The sequence below is a fragment of the Marmota flaviventris genome, chromosome 14 (genome assembly GCF_047511675.1).
Source record: "Marmota flaviventris isolate mMarFla1 chromosome 14, mMarFla1.hap1, whole genome shotgun sequence".
Classification (NCBI taxonomy): domain Eukaryota; kingdom Metazoa; phylum Chordata; class Mammalia; order Rodentia; family Sciuridae; genus Marmota; species Marmota flaviventris.
The window spans coordinates 18,878,434-18,897,186 of NC_092511.1; the positions used below are offsets into that span (position 1 = coordinate 18,878,434).

Here is an 18,753-nt window from a genome sequence, read left to right on the forward strand (position 1 = left end):
CCGTACGCATGCCAGGAGGGCGCGCTACCGCTTGAGCCACATCCCCAGCCCCGCTTTTCTGAATCTTCTAATTTTTTTACATGTTAAAGCCTGGTTTTGCTGGAGCCCCCTCCTGCCCCCCAGGGCCGGGCTCTGCTCTATCCTGTTGCACCAGGTGGTTTCCAGTCCCAGAATGGTGCGTCACGGGGCTTGGCCGCCATCATACTACTCCCCCTGTCCATCGTCCCTACGATTGTGCCCACCTTCCAGTACAGGTCAGTGAGGGGTGGCTGTCACCTGTTTCCTCTCTCCACACCCCGCAGTGTCACATTGGAGGTGGGTTGCCCACGACAGTCCATGCTGCCCATCTGGGCTCCTGGTTTGGAGCCATGAAGAATGACAAGATTCAAATCACATCGGAGCCCAGCCCAGAGCTGATGGAGCTGGCCATAGATGACCATTGCTCCAGGAGTATTTCCTAAGCATCCCTTGGTCCTCTGCATATGCCCCCTCCTTCCTAGCCAGCCTATGACATAGTCCCAGGTCCCCACGGTACAGGTGAGGAGCAGAACTCAGAAGTTACACAGCCTCTGTCCAGTCACACAGGTGACTAGAGGCGGAGTGGGAGATGGGTGTCAGAGCCTGTGTGGGTGGAGTCCTGTCTACTTGCATGGAACCAGCAGCAGGCCAAAGTGAACACTGAAAAAGATTCAAAACGAAGTTTCCAGGAGGAAGAGCAAGAAGAGTCCAACTCCAAGGACAAATAGAGTCCCAGGAGGAAAGAAAGCAGGGCTTTTCCTGTGCAGTTAGCCACGTGGCTGGTCGGGTTAGGAGTCACTAGGGAAGGCCATCTGGGCTTGTAGAAAAGGAAATCCTGTGCATGCATCCTGCCCTGCATTAGCCCAGGGTTGTCGCGGAATTTTCATTTTTTTAAAAAAAGTGGATTTTAATTAAAAAAAAAATCTAAAACTCATAGCCAGAGAGTAATTATTAAGTTGAAATACTTGGAGCCTGGACGGCAGGACAGACACTGGACATGCTTGTCCTGCTGCAGCTCCACAGGACCTTGAAGAAGAGGAGAGTCAAAGCTGAGTGTGGAGGGGACTTGATGTCACAATTCCACCAAGACGGGGAGCACCTCTAGGATGAGTGAGGAGGAGAGGAGATCAGGCTGCCCACCAGTGACCGGTGCCTACAGAGACTCTCCATATGGGCTGTAGACTGTCCCAGGGAGACCCCAGACTGACTCTGTGTGACTAAAGTTGGGGGCAGAATCCCCAAGGCTAGCCAGTCCCCACTGATTTCTATACCTGCCGGGTTTGAAGACAGGTGTCCTCAATCCTCCAGCCGCATCCTGCCTGTGCCTCACCTCTTAGTCAGCCCAAAGGACTCTGGGAGGATGAGGTCATTTCCTCAGGCTCCTTTTGCTCCTCCCTAAGAATACTGCACCCCCCCCAAAGCAACTCTCCTGGGCCCTTTGGGCCTGAAGGGCTACTGGAAGCAGAGGGCAGGGATGAAAAACAGGAGAGGTTCGTGCCCTTGGTACCCTTTGGTCAGCCCCTCCCCAGGTCCCCTCTCTCATCCCTGGCAACCACTCTGCTTCTTGAGGTTGACTATTTCAGATTCCACCTAGAAGTGAGATTGTGCCGTATTTGTGCCGATCTGGCTTGTCACTTAGTATAATATCTTCCAGGTTTATCCATGCTGTCAAAAATGGCAGGATTGCCTTCCTTTTTAAATTTTTTTTCTTAGATCTTTATTTTATTTATAATGGTCCTGAGAATTGAACCCAGAGCCTTACATATGCCAGGCAAGTGTGCTACCGCTGAGCCCTAGCCCCAGCCCAGGATCTCCTTCTCTCTCTCTCTCTCTCTCTCTGTGGTATGCACATATACTACATTTTCTTTATTCATTCATCTGTCATTAGATATTTAGGTTGTTTCTTAAATATTTTCACAGAAATAAAATAGGAAGGAAGGGAGGGAGGCATTGAGGGAAAGAGAAAAGGAAGGGGGCAGAAGGGAAGGAGAAGGAGAGGAAGTGGTCACTAGGGTAAGTGGTGCATTAATCAGCTTGACTGTGGTGATCATGTCAATGTGTGTATACACTAAAACATCAGGCATGCCTTGGGGCTGGGGATGTAGCTCAGCCCTGTAAAACAAAACATCAAATATACCTTTAAAAAAAGGGTGTTCCTGCCGGAGAGGCCGAGGTTGGACAGCTGCGTGGTGAGACTTCAGGCCTGGGGCTGCTTTTATGGGTCTGTCTCTTTGTGAAATGAAAAAAATAATCTCTCTCTAACTTAGAGAGTTGTTTTAAGAAATAAAATAAAAGAGATGATGTAGGTGAAATGCTTAGGGCAGCTCCTGACAGTTTTAAACTCCCAAACCAGTGAACATGAAATTTGGTCACTCATTCTCCTGGTGTATTCTTGAGACTACATCGTCACCACACAGTGGGGACCAAGTCTTAATTTGACTCTTTTTTCTCCCTTTATTATTGTCCTCTTTTTAGATTTTTTTTTCTAAAATGTGTGCACCTTCCACACACAGGAAGTCTGATTTTTAAGCTGCCTCATCATATTTAAAGTAGACAGAGCATAAAAGCCTTAAAATAAAGAACACTAGTGAAGCCTGGGCTGCTTATTTTACACATGGGAAAACCAAAATATGAAAAGAAGTTAAATGTCCCAAAGTTCCCACTTCCAGTTAAGAGATAGACAGACCTGCAGTTAGAACCCTTGAGAGCGGCATGTCCCCTTGGTGTGAACGGACACCCTAACTGGGCCAGCCTTTGGCTGTGAGTGGGGTCTCCTGGGAACATCCTGTCAGTGGTTTAGAGCACAGATGCACTCAAACTTACCTTCAGCCAAACCCAACTCAGCCTTGGTATTTGCCAAGTCTGTGGCCTGACCTAGGGGATCAGGAGGCCGTGCAGTCTAGGGGACCTTCTTTCTGGAGCTCTGGAACCTCCATAGGACCACGGGTGCTGTGATCATATGGATTATCAGGGTGGTTCTTCTGCATCCCCACATCAATAATGCAGCCTTGTCATTTGTATTTATTGCTAATATCGGAACACTCATTCTCAGGTATGCATTTTAGATGTAGCTTGGAAGGAGGGGATCCCCTTATCTGCATGTTGAAAGTCAGCAGGAAATAACTGTACATTTACCACTGCAAGAACAAACATTATAACAGATGAGTGATGTTCATGGAAGTTGCTCCTTTTCATTCAGGAAAAAGGTAACAACTTTTTTTCTTATGGCAGCTGGGGATATTGCTAAGCAAGCACTCTACTACTTAGCAATATCCCTTCCCTTTATTTAAAATTTTACATTGAGATAGGATCTCACTAAGTTGTCCAGGCTGGCCTCCAACTTAGAATCCTCCTGCCCCAGCTTCCAAGTATCTGGGATTACAGGTGTGTGCCACTGCACCCAGGTTAACAACTTTGAAGTAGTTAAATAAGTATACAGACTGACAATAAACAGTTAATATTGTGTAAGTGCATTAAGTAGATACTTTTAGGAAAAACAGTATATTGTTTATTGACCGAAAAAAAAATTGGAAAAAAATTAAATAATAATACATGGCAAAATAATGGAGAATATAATTTATTGTAAATCTAATCTTTTTTAAATTTATTTTTTAGTTGTAGATGGACACAATATCTTTATTTATTTTTATGTGGTGCTAAGGATGGAACCCAGTGCCTCGCATGTGTTAGACAAGCACTCTACCCCTGAGCTGTAGCCCCAGCCCCTATAAATCTAATCTTTTTAGAGATGTTTGGGGCACTAAATTTCTAGCATTAAACAAAATAACTTGTAAGAATTATATTAAATTTTTCATAATTTACCTCCATTTAGTCCATGATACTTGCTTCTCTGCAGGACTCGGTTGAAATTAAGTTCCTACTTAGAATTGTAAATGTGCAGCACAGGAGAATCCAGCCAATCAAGATTTACTAAACTGAGAATGGAAAACTTTAAACATTTACTCAGATTTTCAAAAATAAAATGTAACTGCATTTTTACATCAGATTTCCAATTTTGCTTTTGCCCGCCCTCTGCCCCCCGTCACTGGTGCTGTGTGCCTTAACCCTGGCTTGGGCTCAGTGTCAGGATCATGTCTGACAGCCTGTCAGCCTCCATGGGAGAGCATGCATCCTCTCGTCCCCCCTGGAGAAGACCCAAGCAGTGTCATGGTTTCCAGCTTGCTGTAGACAGGAACGCTGAGCAGGATTGCAGCAGATCCCCAAGTGAGCTCCACGGTGCTCCGAGAGGAGACAGGAGCTGGTCCCCGAGGCGGGGTCCATGGCTTACCATACAGCGGGGTCTGGGGATACCCAGCAGTGAGGGGCAGGGCTATCACCTCTCACACGTGTTCTCTCCCTCTGTCCCGCTAGTTTGTGAAGTTTGCCAACATCGAGGAGGACACCCCATCCTACCACCGGAGTTACGACTTCTTTGTGTCCCGATTCAGTGAAATGTGCCACTCCAGCCACGATGACTTGGAAATCAAGACCAAGTGAGTGTGGAGGGCCAGGGGCTGCTGGACCCCGGCAGAAGCATCCAGGGTGCTGGAGAGCTTCCAGGGGGGTCTGCTTGGCAGCTTTCTTTGCCTTTCCTTGTGCTCTGGTGTCGCTGGGAGGAAACAGCACCTGGCTGGACCGTAGGTGGGCAGGTGGGCAGCACCCAGCTTCTAACCACTTGGTTCTGAAGGAAAAACCTACTGGGCCAGCAAACAGGGCTGAATAGAAGATAACAGTCCCTTGAGCCCAATTTGAGAGAACAGAACATCCCTTCCATCGCTCCTTTGTTCAGAGCACAGGCTTTTATATACTCTAGAAGCAGCCTGCCCATTGTCCAGCCGCATCTATGCCCACAACAGAGGCCCAAGCCCACTCCACTGCCTGGATACCCCATGCCCTCACTTCCCTCCAGGGACACCCTGCCCCAGGGCTGGCTCACCACTTCTGCTCTGTCCAGCCTTTGCTCGCTGTGCTCTGTGACGAAGCCTGTCCCCAGCCTGCCACACGCCTGCTCCCCTCCCCACACCCTGCTCTGGTCCCCCCACAGTGCTCATGCCCTTTTGACATGTTTCTTAATTTCTTTACTGTGTGTCTTATTTGTTGTCCGTCTCTCCCCACTGGAACGTAAGCTCTAGAGGACAGGAGTCCTTTGGTTCACTGATGCCATCCAAGTGCTATACGGTGCCCCAGAGCAGCAGACATTGCATATGTATTTGTTGAGTGGATGGCTGAGTGCGTGGATGCGGTCAGATAAACATTATATATACACACATACTGGCAATTGAACTCAGGGTCACTGTACCACTGAGCTACATCTGCAGCCCTTTCTATTTTTTGAGACAAGGACTCATTGAGTTGTTGAGGCTGGCCTCAAACTCATGATCCTCCTGCCTCAGCCTCTGGAGTTGCTGGGATTACAGGCATGTGCCACCCCAGCTCAAATTACAAAATACACGTATATGTCCATGTACTCAAATTTATAGTCTCACATAAATATATTCATTGACACAGAAGTGAAACATCTCAAATAAAATTACAAAGAAACTAAAATAAATGATGCTGACATGGGTATTTAAAGAGTAGCCTTGGGGCAGGGGCTATGGCTCAGTGGCAGAGCGCTTGCCTGGCATATGTGAGGCACCGGGTTGGATTCTCAGCACCATATAAAAATGAATAAAATAAAAGTATTATGTCCATCTACCACTAAAAACATAAATGAAGTGTGACCTATAGTCAGGCTGATGAATCAGTACATATGTGGCAGAGCAGTGAATGGGTATTTTGTGGCAAGTATAATCCTTGGAACCGTAAGTGCAGATGATAGGTCGCTATCCACAGAGCATGTTATCAGCTCCTGAAAACTGTGTGACACTGGAGGGGACAGGAGAAGCGGGGAGGGGAAGGCCAGGGCCCATAGCAACCAGAGCTGTGGAGGGCTGGGGGTGTCCGCAGCTGGGGCTGAAGGGGTCACATGGCCAGTGTGCCAGGAGGAGGCTGATTCTCAGGTGGTTCCTTTGACATGGTAGCACCTTAGAGGGGTCCCAAGTGTCACTTAAAGCCCCCTTATGACAGCTAATGGTCTGGGTTGGAAGGACAGGAACCCAGCCCCTCTAGCTGTTGGAGACAACGTGAAGAGTCCCAGGCAGGCCCCAGAATGACCACAGCGCAGCTTCTGGACCTTCTCGGTCCCAGAGTCTTCTTTGAACCAACCAGGCACGGACTCCCTGGGCTGTGCTGCCCAGTGCCTCTGAGTGAGGCAAGCAGGGGTACAGGAGGGGGAACCCCACTTCCTGAGTAGCCCTCGAACTCCCGACAGCTATGAAAAGGCAGAAGAGGCTGGGGTAGCTGGAGTGTGTCCTGAAGCAGGTGTCACTGGGCTGGGAATGTAACTTGGGGTAAGGGCACTTGCCTAGCACCTTGTGACGCTGTAGGTTTGTCCCCAATACTGCAAAAGCAAAGCAAGGCCACAGAGCAGGTGATGGGAAGGCGGAAGACAGGAAGTTTGACTGTCACTGTACCCACAGACTGGAGCCTGTCACCCATGACAGGTGCTGACCACTGGAGCAGGCCAAGCTACGGGGTGAGGGAGGAAGTTCAGGGACGCTGCTCAGGCTGCTGCACTCGCGCAGGCAGGGTCAGCACTGAGCTCCACGACACGGGGAGCCTCCTGAGCATCAGAGGAAGGCCACTGGATGCTGGGCAGTGCCATTAGCACCCACAGACTGGGGCCTGTCACCCATGACAGGAAGGCCACTGGATAAGAATGGGGGGATCCTCTGGCCTCCATTGTCTTCCTTCATCTCTTTTCTGGGCCCTCCCTGTGTCCCTTTTCCTGCTCATTCTCAGTCCTGGGTGGCAGTGGCAAGGTCCTCTTGGGTGGGACAAATGAGTCCTGCACATTTTTAAGTATTGTACAAATTTTAATTTATAAACAAGTCAGTATCAGCCTCCATAACCCACTGAACCCAAAAGCGTCTGTAGCCCTTTCTTATTATGAAAGTGGAAAAGGTTTTGGAAGCCTAAGAGGGAGTGGACCACGGGGGGTTATCCCCAGGCGTGAATGGGCCATTTCTTGCTCTGACCTCACAAGGAGCCATTGAGGGCATTTCAAACACTGAGTACAGCAGAGGCTGGCTGCGGCTGGGTTTTTGTCCCTAAGTGCAGGAAGCATTTGGTGGCCACCTGTCAGACTCTTAGATAGTTAGCGCGTTTAGTGGTTGGTGGTTGTGGTCTTTGGATGTTGGTTTTTTGATTTGGGGTTTTTATTTTGCTTGGTTCTGGGTTTTGTTATTTTTTTTTTCAGCTAGCATCCTTAGCTGAGGATATGCAGTAAGAGTAGTCAGAGCAATGTAGCTGTAGGCACCACTCCCGAAAGGAGACCACCTACACGGACCATCTTCGGGTCCTGAGGATCACCTGGCAGGGTGGTTTCGCCCCGACTGAATTAGCCTGCTGTCTCCTCCCTGGGACAGAGGTGGTGGTGAAAGTCCTATGGAGCGGAACATCCCCGTCCTATCTGAACTGGATACGATGATGGCCACGGAACACCAAAATGTGATCCAGCTTTTTCAGGGCATTGAGACCATTGAAAATATCTACATCGTCATGGAGTATGCAGGTGGGGGACAGCGACAGCACCCCATCCCAGAGCCCAGTGGCATGCAGAAAGAAAGAGGAGGCCTGGAGACTATTGGGGCAGATTGTGTCATGTGCTACGGCCACAAGAAGGGAATCACGAACCTAGACCTGAAGGCAGGGTCATCCTGGTAGATGCCAGAGGCAACATCAAACTCATCAACTTTGGCCTGAGCACCAGGTTCGTGGTGGGGCAGAAGCTGAACGAGATCTGGGGTGCTCTCCTGTACGTTGCCCCCGAAGTCATCCACTGGAATGAATATGAGGGCAGCCACCCCCACCCATGGGCATCTGGAGCTTGGATGTCATTCTATATTTTATGGTCACAGGGGGACGCCCATTTGTGGTGACCACTGCTAAGCAGCTAAAGAAGCAGATGGTGCAGTCCAGATACTACCTTCCCCCACACATTTCCGAGACACACAGAACCTCGTCAATCAAACACTAATGGTGGACTCCACACAGAGGCCCGCAGTAGAGCAGATAACGGGGCACCTGGGTGAGGAATATTCACCCAATCATTCTAGAGAGCCACTCCCCAAACACTCAGACTCCGTAATTATGAAAACCATGCTTGACATGGGTTTCGATTATGACCCCTATAATTCCTGGGTTTCCCTGGCAAATAGGAAGTAGGAAAAGGTGATAGCTATGTATCTGATACTCCAGCGCCAGATAACCCGGGGAGCCGGCTGCAAGTTCCAGATGAAGTGAGTCGGGGGATCAGGCCAGGCCCAGTGGATCTTTCCAATGTCTGCCCAAAGAAGAGTACCAGTGAACCAGCCCTTCCCACCTCCCCTTGCCCTGTGAGCACAGCTACTGGGGAAGCCGAGGGCAGAAGGGCGGTGGAAGTGCCAGCTTGCCTACCATTCATCTCTGCTTCCTGTGTGCGAGGACCCCTCCTCCCAGCAGGACCCTGTAGGTGAGTCACAGCAAAAGGCGGCACAGCCCCCCAAGGTACTTCCACAGGGCAATCCCATGACAACAGCAAGGACTGGAAAGGAGTCTCTAGGAGGACTGCCACATCCATGCAACAACTGTGGTGTCGCGTGCCATGCTTTTTGCAGGCCGGCATTCAGAAAAAGAAGTGGTTCCAATGAAAACGCAGAGCTGAGGCCGACAACACCAGTGGGCATCCAGAAGACCCTGAGCTCTGTGGATCCTGACATCATGGCACGGGTATCGCTCGGGCATGGCCTCAAACAGCTGCAGGGGCCAGGTTGTGCCAACGGGCTCGGGCTTCTCGGCACAGATTCTAGCCAGGAGCGCATTTGGATCCACCAGGAGTCTCCTCCGCCCCCTCCTGCAAGAGACATCAGACACTCCTTTCCCTGGGACACTTCCCCTGTCCTGCTCTCCTCTGTCCTTTCTCCCATGCTTCTGGGATAGCAGAAATGGTTCTTAATACATTTCTGTTTCTCACAAATTGTGTAATAAAATTGATGTTACAGCGTCTGGAGTTGTGCCTCAGCAGTAGAGCGCTTGCCTAGCATGCATGAGGCACTGGGTTCCATCCCTGGCACCACTAAAAAAATAAAAACAGATAAAATAAAGGTACTGTGTTCATCTACAACTAAAATAAATAAATAACTAAATAAAGAGAAGGGGAGACCTCAGGGCAAGAGCAGGAGCCCACTGCCATCTTTCCTCCCCAAGGCCTGGACCACTGTGCCTCCCTCTCCTGTTCATGGTAGACACTCACTTACCTTTAGCCAGTGTAGACAGGGACTCATTTTCCTTGAGCCATTGTAGAAGGAGACTCACTCCCCCTGGCCTAGTGTGGATGGAGATGCTCCCTTTGGGCCAGTGTAGACTTGATTGATTGAGCTGGTCGCTTTGGCTAGGAGTCCCTTTCCTGGTCTTCAGGCCCCTTCCTGAGTTGTGTGGACAGGGGGAGTGGCAGCTGCTAGAGAAGACACGTCTGGCAAGGCACTGAAGACCCCAAAGTGTTCTGTGGCATCCTGAGTCTGCACGTTTGGAATGGGCTTCCGCTGAGCATTCAGGAGAGCTTTTAACCTGGGGCCAAAAATAGTAAGTGGAACAGGATTTAGTTGGCTCCTTCTCAGGTTTGGACAGCCTCCGGCACAGGGTCTTAAATGGGGGAGGGGGACAGAGAGGCCAAGTGTTTCCCCAGGGAATCCTTGCCTGTGGCCAGCAGCCCTAACAGGTCCTGGGCCCAGGGATCCTGGTGCTGTTAGGCTCCTGTCATCCCACAATGACTGTCACCAGTAAGTGCCAGGGTTCCACCCTGGCAACTCCACTTAAAACTGAAGTTGAAAATACAACTGGCAACTAATCTTCTGGAGAAATGGCTCAACTCTAATAATCATCAGGTAGATGTGAATCTAGTCCCAGCCACAATCCCTTTTTTTTAATATTTTTTAATTGTAGATGGACACAATATCTTTATTTATGTGGTGCTGAGGATCGAACCCAGTGCCTCACTGGTTTGAGGCGGGCGCTGTACCACCGAGCCACGGCCCCAGCTCCCAGCTCCCAGCCACAGTTTCTTAGTACCCTGACAGCCTGCAGCTCACGGTGGAGCTCCGTGGAGTTCACTACCACCCGCCAAAGTAAAGGGTGAGAACTAAAAGAGCTACAGGATGTGAGCATTTTTCAGAGCCATAAAATGAGAACAGATGTTCAAAATGAGATCCCCGGTGCTGCCAGTGGGACAGCGAGAGGCTGCCGGTTGTGCATGGGGGCAGTACTGGGAGCCTTTCGTGTCTTGTGATTCAGAGAGCAATCAGATATTTTATACAACAATGTCCATCACAGCATGATAATAGCAAAAGAAATCGGAAATAACTAAATGCCATATGGGAGCCTACTTTTGAAAGTTCTTATGATAGTCTAACCATTCAACCTATTTATGAAGAATTAATGATATAGGAAAGTGCTTATAACCAAATGTTATATGGAAAAAAAGCCAATACTAATTAACTATGTCATCAGTTCTTAATTATGTTATAAACTATGCATGGAAGAAAGAAAAGATGCCCAAATGCTAACAATGGTGTTGTTAGGGGTGAATTTTTCTTTTTTATAATTAGTATAATTACAACTATTTTTTATAATTAGTATAATTACAATTATTTATAATCAGGAAAAAATATTATTTAAAAAAAAGGAACTTCAGGTTGAGATAAGTGGGCAGTGAAAAGCACTCCTTTCCACAGGGCCATTACAGCAGGGTCTGGGGATGTGCCAAAGGGCACCCTGCACCTGCCCCCCCTTTGTGCTTTACTGGATTTCCTGTCTGGTTTCTTGGTCAGCCTAGTCCCAGCCACAGTTTCTTGGTGCCCTGACAGCCTGCAGTTCAGTGCCTCTCCCTACAGATCCACCTCCCTGCCCTAAGTTGTTCCAGTCCTGGATTCTGCCTCATGAGTTCTCCCAAGCACTTTGAGCTCTCTATCTGGAGCAAACCCACCTGAGTACTACCCAGAGGGATCTGGGATGAAGCCCTGATGGCCGCAGGGCAAGGGCAGTCTGGGAGTCTCCAAGACAAAGCCAGAAGGCGTGGCTTCCTGCACAAGAAACCAGCCTGCAGGTCAGGTCACGTGAGGAACAGCAAGTGGTCTCCCTCTGCCTTTGGATGGAGGAGTGTCCCCTTAACCTTTGAACTGTGCTTCTCAGGGGAGGGGGACTTCAAGGTCCCATTCTACCTTTCCTTGCAGAATCCGGATGTCAGGCATCAAAGGTCTGCAAGGGGTGGTGAGGAAGACAGTGAATGATGAATTGCAGGCCAATATCTGGGACCCGCAGCACATGGACAAGATTGTCCCGTCACTGCTTTTCAATCTGCAGCATGTGGAGGAGGCAGAGAGGTAAGCTGGCCAGCCCTCCAGAGCTGCCTCCCGGGTGACTGGGGAACCCATGGTTTTGTGACTTCTACAGTGAGTCCCAACCCAGCTCCCCAGGAGCCTTGGGTCTGGCATTCTGCCAGGTGCTGTACCCCTTCACCTCTGCAATAATGAAGGAGACAGAGCAGTGGCGCTGGGCTCCCCAGGGGTAAGTGTGTGTATAAAAGGACCAAGAGTCACAAAGGACCAAGAGTCAGGTTACTCTTGTCTCTGGAAGCAGCAGGCCAAGGAGGTTTAAAATGCCTTTCATGGCTCCAATTACTGAGGACTTTCCCTTTGGACCTTCCTTCCTCTCTCACTTCCTGATGCTATTTAGGGCCTTAAATCACGCTGCTTACAGGTGGGGAGGGAGGGGGACGGGCTAGGGAGTGATGCCAGCCAAATTATATTGTTATATTGTGTGCATGTACAAATATGGAACAACAAATCCCATAATTATGTACACCTAGACTGCACCAATTTTTTTAAAAATAATGCCTGATCAGCCATAGCCACTCAAAAAAAAAAAAAAAAAAAAAAAAAAAACTTGCAGATAATTGGGTTTTAAACTTGGAGCCCATAATATGTAATTCATTCCCTTCCCTGCCCCTCATCCCCCGAACCCTGCACCCCTGATATGGAATGGGATGGAGGGAAGGTTTGTGTTGCTGTCCAACATGGCTGAGTGCATGATCCTGGAGAAACATGTGCACTTGGCTTCTCACTTTCTTGGTGGAGCCTTGGATGCTAGAGGGGCGGGAGAAGTAAGTGTTCCCTCTGGTGGTCATTTCTGGAATAGCCCCTCTCTGACAGGCTAAGGGATCAAGGTCCTGGGGCTCCTTGATCTATCCAGATCTGAGCCTACTCCCTGAGACTTAGGTACCACTGAGTCGGAAGCCAGCTCATGCCCTTCCCTCTCTTCTTTTCCTCTTTCACTTTTCTCTCTCCCTCCCTTCCCTCTCTTCTTATCTCCTCTTTTTTTCCTATTGAAGCCTTAAGTGCATGAGACCCCCATGGTCCACACCTCACTCAGCCCATGATGCTTAGAACACCCTCCCACAGCCACCTCAACTTATCCTTAAGGGTTTCCAAAAGAGAACTCTATCCCATCTCCCCCAGTTTCCTTACCCCGTTTAATTTCTGACGGCTATGACATCTCCCTGTTGCCTGGTGCAGCCTGTCAAATGAATTCCTGCTCTATGCTGCTCTCACCATTTACACAAAGCCTGACTCCCAGTTTAGCATCCCATCCATTACCCCTGTGGCTCTTGTTTCCACAGCCGGTCTCCCTCTCCCCTCCAAGCACCAGAGAAGGAAAAGGAGAACCCAGCAGAACTGGCTGAGCGGTGCCTGCGGGAGCTGCTGGGCCGGGCTGCCTTTGGCAATATCAAAAATGCCATCAAGCCTGTTCTCATGTGAGTTGAGTGTTCCGCCCACCCCAACCTGCAGCCTTGGAATGTTCCAGGACCCAGCACCTCCCCACTGACACAGGGAGGAGGGAAGAAGAGAGCACAGTTGTGGTGCCTCGGCCACGTCAGTTCCTTTTTTTGCCTGTGATCCCTGCATTATAACAACAGGTGCAGTTTGGGGTGAGGTGTTGGTAGGAGGGCACCCCAAACTGAATGAAGGTGCCCAGCTTCATTCCATGTGTCCAGTTGCAGAGCCCTGTCCTGGACTTCCCTCTAGCTCTGGGGCTAGAACTGCCCCAAGGTCCTCCATGATCCCTGTTCTCAGGGCCTGCGGGGCCAAACCGTGCACACCGTGGACAAATTCCATTTTCCTGTAAGCCCAGCCTCACTTACCTGGGAACTGCAAGGTGCTCTCAGGAGGTGTCACTGTCCCTCCAAGCTTGCCTCTCCTTCCTAACATCACTTTGAGTTTCCCAGTCATTCCCCCATGCTTTCTCCCTCACAGCCATCTGGATAACCATTCTCTTTGGGAACCCAAGGTGTTCGCCATCCGTTGCTTTAAAATCATCATGTACTCAATTCAGGTACGGTGGCTCCCCAGGTCCAGCTTGTCCCCCTGGCCCAGGGCAGCTCTGGGAGCAGAACAGTGGAAAGCCAGATGCCTTCTGACTTCTCCTAAGGCCATACTTGTCTAAGTCAGTGCTGCTTCAGCTAGCTGTGGAGAAGGGCCAGTTGAGTTTTATTTCTAGAAGAGCATAGTCCAAAACTTTTATAAAACACAAAAGAAAAAGCTGATACATTCCTGTAATCTCAGTGACTCAGGAGGCTGAGGCAGGAAGATCCCAAATTCAAGGCCAGCCTGGGGAACTTAGCAACCTGTCTCAAAATAAAAAGTAAAAAGGGCTGGGGATGTAGCTCAGTGGTAGAGCGCCCTGGATCCAATCCTAGTGCTGCAAAAAAGAAAAAAAGAAAAAGAAAAGAAAAATTCCTAGAAAAAATGAAAATCTCACCCCAAATGGGAGCCCACAGACCACACTATTGGCCGTTGTGGCCACTCCACACTTCCTGTCCATTTCTGTACTTAGCCCGTACATGCAATTAAACAGATCTTGAGTTGGCACTGGTCCGAGGTCCACACTTAGAGCAGCACTGTGCCCTCTCGTGGCCCTAATAAGACCTGGGGACAGGTTAGAATGAAAACGAAGACAGTATTTTAAAATGGACTTTTGGCCTGTTTTAAGTAGGAAAAACGGGGGAAAGCAGGTTTTCACTAGGATTTGGCTCTGTCTTCCTGGCTCAGGATGGGAGGGCTACAAGAAAGGGAACGTAATATCGTTGCCACCTGCGGTGTCCATCGGCCTTGGGACGTCACTCTAGCTTCACTTTAGTTTACCCCAGCCTCCGGGGCACAGGAGAGGGTTGCCCGGGTCACCCAGGGCTGCTGTCTGGGGACCAGCACGTCTTCCTCCCCCCAGCCGCAGCACTCGCACCTGGTTATCCAGCAGCTCCTGAGCCACCTGGACGCCAACAGCCGCAGCGCGGCGACCGTGCGCGCGGGCATCGTGGAGGTCCTGTCGGAAGCTGCGGTTATCGCAGCCACCGGCTCAGTCGGTAAGGAGCCCTGAGAGACGGAGCGAGGGCGGGGGCCCCTGGGGACAAGATCTGCCCTTGTGGGAAACGGCCAGGGGCAGGAGGGAGGTGTCGGGACGGTTCTCGGTAGAAGTCGGCCGGAAGGTGGTGGGCAGCGCAGGGCGAGGGCGCCAGTGGCGACTTCGGGTGTCCCCCCCGCACTCAGGGCCCACGGTGCTGGAGATGTTCAACACTCTGCTGAGGCAGCTGCGGCTCAGCATCGACTACGCGCTGACCGGGAGCTACGACGGGGCCCTGAGCCTGGGCACCAAGATCATCAAGGAACACGAGGAGCGCATGTTCCAGGAAGCGGTTATTAAGACCATCGGTGCGGAGGGGGCGGGGCCGGGCGGGGCGGGGCCGCGAGCTGGCCGCTAGCGGGCGGGGCGAGACCGCCCGGCCGCGCGAGGGTGGGTGTCGGTTGTAGGACTGTGAAACGTCCGTGTCTTGCTATTCACGCACAGTAGGGGAAATGGAACCAGTCCCTGGTGTGCACGGTCTGGCCCGCGCAGGCCCTGAAAACACAAATCAATCCCCTGGGTTTCCCAGCCTGGACTCCACCCTAGACCCGCCTGATGCTTCCAGTTGGGGGGGACCCGAGGGGAGGGGGGACTAAGGAAGAGAAAAGGGAGAAAAGAGGGAGGGAGGTGGAGGTTGCCATGGAGAAAATGCATGTGCATCTGGATGTGGAGAATGGGAAAGCCAGTGTGTGAGGGCCCATCAACCTGAAGCCTTCCTGTCCTGGCACCATTTGAGTTTTCCATCAGCTTTGAGGAGGAGGCAGGGCAGGAGTCATGGAGCCCTGGCTGTGGGTGGAGGCGTGACTTGCCCAGGGTGCCCCGCAGGAAAACCTGGGGCTCCTGCCCTGGTCCCTGCCCCAGGGTTCTCCAGTCCCTAGAAAAGAAGCCAAGACCTTAACCTCAATCCCCGTAATAAGTGATGGAACCAGAACCCAGAAGAGCCCTCTGGAGTCCTCTAAGTGCCTCCTCTTCCAGGAGAGGCAGCATCACACCCAGGCCATCCTGAGCAGTTTCTCTCTCTGGGTCTGAATTGTCCCTGGAGCGCAGCCATCAGTCTCCACAGTGGCTCCTTCAGCAGAAAGGCTGAAGCAAGAGTGGCCCAGCAGCTGTTGGCCTCCCCTGGGCCAACCACTCTCCACCATTTTCCCCCACAGGCTCCTTTGCCAGCACGTTGCCCACTTACCAGCGCTCCGAGGTGATCCTCTTCATCATGAGCAAGGTCCCTCTGCCTTCCCTGCATCATGCCATAGAGACAGGGAGGACCGGGTGAGTCCTCCACCCTCTCCCAACCTAGACTCCGCCCAGTTTTCCCTCCCCTGTTTTCTGGCTGTCTACTCCATCCATTTTAGCTTTGCCCACTCTGCCCTCTCTTCTTTTTATTCCCCAATCCCTCAGCAGCCTTTAGGGAGGCCCTTGAACACCACATCAGTTCTCAGGCTGGCCCACATCCCCACCCCTTGCCGTATGGGGAGCCATTCATTCCCTGGTCTGCTTCCTGGGGCTGGCGGGGTGACGATCCTGGGTAACCCAACAAGATAAGCCACATGGAGAAACTCAGCAGAGGGAGAACTGAGCAGGCAAGTTGGGGGTCTCCACCCATATCACCATCCTGCTGAGTGTGTCTCTGATCCACAGGGAGAACAGGAATCGGCTGACCCAGATTATGCTGCTGAAGTCCCTCCTGCAGGTAAGTTTCTCCCATCCCTGTTCCTGCCCTGCCTGTACAGGGCACAACTCTTTCTAGGACCAAAAGTAAGGCCACTGCATACAGTCATGCAGGTTGCATACTGCACAAATGTGCCCAGCCAAAAGGGTGAGTGAGGGGCTGGAATTCAGCTTGACACCATCTTTCCCTCCTTGGGGTTTCACATGCCTCTTCTTTGCATCTCTGTGGCCGTCGCTGGAGTCAGACCACCATTTGTAGGTTCCCTAGAGGTGGTGACAGTGATGAGGTCCTGAACTCTGTGACAGGCTCCCCAGGTGCTCTGGTGCCTGCTCCGTCCGGCCTCAACTCTGGACATCTCACAACTACATTATTCTCCCAGTTGCTCTCACCGCCATCTCTTTTCCACTATCATAAACACAGTCACAAGAAGAACTGTATAGGGGCTGGGGTTATGGCTCAGTGGTAGAGTGTTTGCCTCACATGTGTGAAGCACTGGGTTCGAGTCTCAGCACCACATATAAATAAATGAATAAAATAAAGGCCCAACAACAACTAAAAAATTAAAAGAAGAAGAAGAACCTTATAGAAATGCTGTTCCCCATGCACTGCCCTATATTTCGAGTAGGTCTCAGTTTCTGAGGCGTGAACACCCAGTTTTCAGACTTCTCCGAAGGAGGTTGGAAGGTCCCTAGTGCCCTTTCACTCCCCGACTCTCCATCTCACCATTCGGTCCCTCTCTCTGTTCCTGGAACATGACAGTCTGGACAGATTCCCCCTCACTCCCACTCAAGCCTCCCCTTCCCTCTTTTCCATCCCTCACCCTTCTTATCACTGCATTTATCATCATCATCATCACCATCATCATCATCATCACTCTATTTTGCTCTGACACTGCCCATGTCTGATCATTAGTTATCTCCTTGGTCTTCATATTCCCACCATATCTTTGCTGGGTTTACCCTCATTAATTTGTACCCAGCATTTGTTAAGGTGACAGGTTGGGGCACACTCACATACATCCTCTTCAGTGGGCATTGATGTTCACTAATGATACTACCAAGTTGGGCTAGATTCTTGGAGGCTTTCTGAATTATCAAAGGCATTGCTTTGCAATATGGGCTTAACAGTAAATGTGCTTTGGTGCTGTTGAATGCTTTGACATCATATATGATGTAACTGTTTATGCCAAGTGACTCTGATCAGAAGGCCCTCCTTATCATCCCGCTACAAGAGATGTAACCAGATAAGTTCTGAGAGTGCTCTGTGGTTGTTGCTGTGTGTGAGTTCTGATTCTTTGACCCAGTTCTTCCACTGTCTAGTTCCTGAGACTGTCCAGACTCTTTTTTTTCCCCCTGCAGTACTGGGAATTGAACCCAGGGTTCTTACCACTGAGCTACATCCCCAACCTTTTTATTTTTTATATTTGAGTCTTACTAACTTGCTGAGGCTGGCCTCAAACTTGAGATCCTCCTGCCTTAGCCTCCCGAGTTGCTGGGATTGCAGGCATGTGCCACCATACCTAGACTCTGTGCTCTTAATGAAGCATTGTGTTCACGGTGGGTGCTGCTCAGATGTGCCCTGACTGGCTGGAATATTATGTTCAAAGATTTCCTGCTCTTGCTTCTTTCTGGTGCTCATCCTTTGCTTGCTTTAATACCTAATCTTCCTCACCCTGTCTATATCCACCCACACATCTGCTGAGCTGGGCCAAGTAGGTTATCTAGGTGGATGTTGGAGTATTCAAAAAAGTTGCCTGTGGCTTCCAACCACAGTGGAGCACAAGTATAATCTCAGTTACTCGGGAAAATGGGGGAGGAGGTCCACAAGTTCAGCCAGCCTGAGGAAGTTAGATCCTATCTTGAAATAAAAAATAAAAGGTATGGGGATGTGGTTAAGTGGTAGATCATCCCTGGGTTCAGTCCCCAGTACTGGAAAAAAAGTTTTCCTGTGGTGCCCAAGGATTGGGAGGGAAGGAGGGAAGGGAAGCTGGCTTGGGGAATGTCTTGAGAGGATGACACGTTAGGCTCATTCATCTCCTCACTGTACCTGAGAGAGACAGTGTTCCTAAGCAGATCTATCCTGGGCTGCCTTGCAGGTATCCACAGGTTTCCAGTGCAACAACATGATGTCAGCTCTGCCCAGCAACTTCCTCGACCGCCTTCTCTCCACCGCCCTCATGGAGGATGCAGAAATTCGTCTCTTCGTTCTAGAGATTCTCATCAGTTTCATTGATCGTCATGGCAATCGCCACAAGTTCTCTACCATCAGGTGAACTTGGGAGTCTCTCCTGAGTTGATGTGTGTTGGGGTCTGTCTTCTTGGTCAGCAGCCTCACATGCTGGTGGGACCCACCAGGGAGCAGATCACGGATGTTGACCCTTGGGTCCTTGAGGGGAGAAAAGACCAAAAGATACTTGCGCCTGGGAGTAGTGGGAGAGGGGAGCTGAGACCTGGGAGATAAAGAGAAGGTACTAAAGAGTTTTAGGTGGAGGGAAGAGGATGTGGGTTATCAGTAGAAACTGGAAGAATTTGGGGGGA

General features: G+C 50.4%; 1 protein-coding gene across 1 annotated transcript in view; it reads left to right on the plus strand.

Annotated features, from left to right (window-relative positions):
- The window catches only part of Efr3b (EFR3 homolog B), a 77,214-nt gene that overhangs the window by 47,746 nt on the left and 10,715 nt on the right, over positions 1 to 18,753 (plus strand). The window contains exons 5-13 of the mRNA XM_027933460.2: positions 4,390 to 4,511; positions 11,328 to 11,477; positions 12,773 to 12,907; positions 13,407 to 13,485; positions 14,377 to 14,512; positions 14,697 to 14,858; positions 15,705 to 15,816; positions 16,186 to 16,237; positions 18,312 to 18,484. Of these exons, the coding sequence (XP_027789261.1) occupies positions 4,390 to 4,511; positions 11,328 to 11,477; positions 12,773 to 12,907; positions 13,407 to 13,485; positions 14,377 to 14,512; positions 14,697 to 14,858; positions 15,705 to 15,816; positions 16,186 to 16,237; positions 18,312 to 18,484 (1,121 nt within the window). The remainder of the gene's footprint in view (positions 1 to 4,389; positions 4,512 to 11,327; positions 11,478 to 12,772; positions 12,908 to 13,406; positions 13,486 to 14,376; positions 14,513 to 14,696; positions 14,859 to 15,704; positions 15,817 to 16,185; positions 16,238 to 18,311; positions 18,485 to 18,753) is intronic.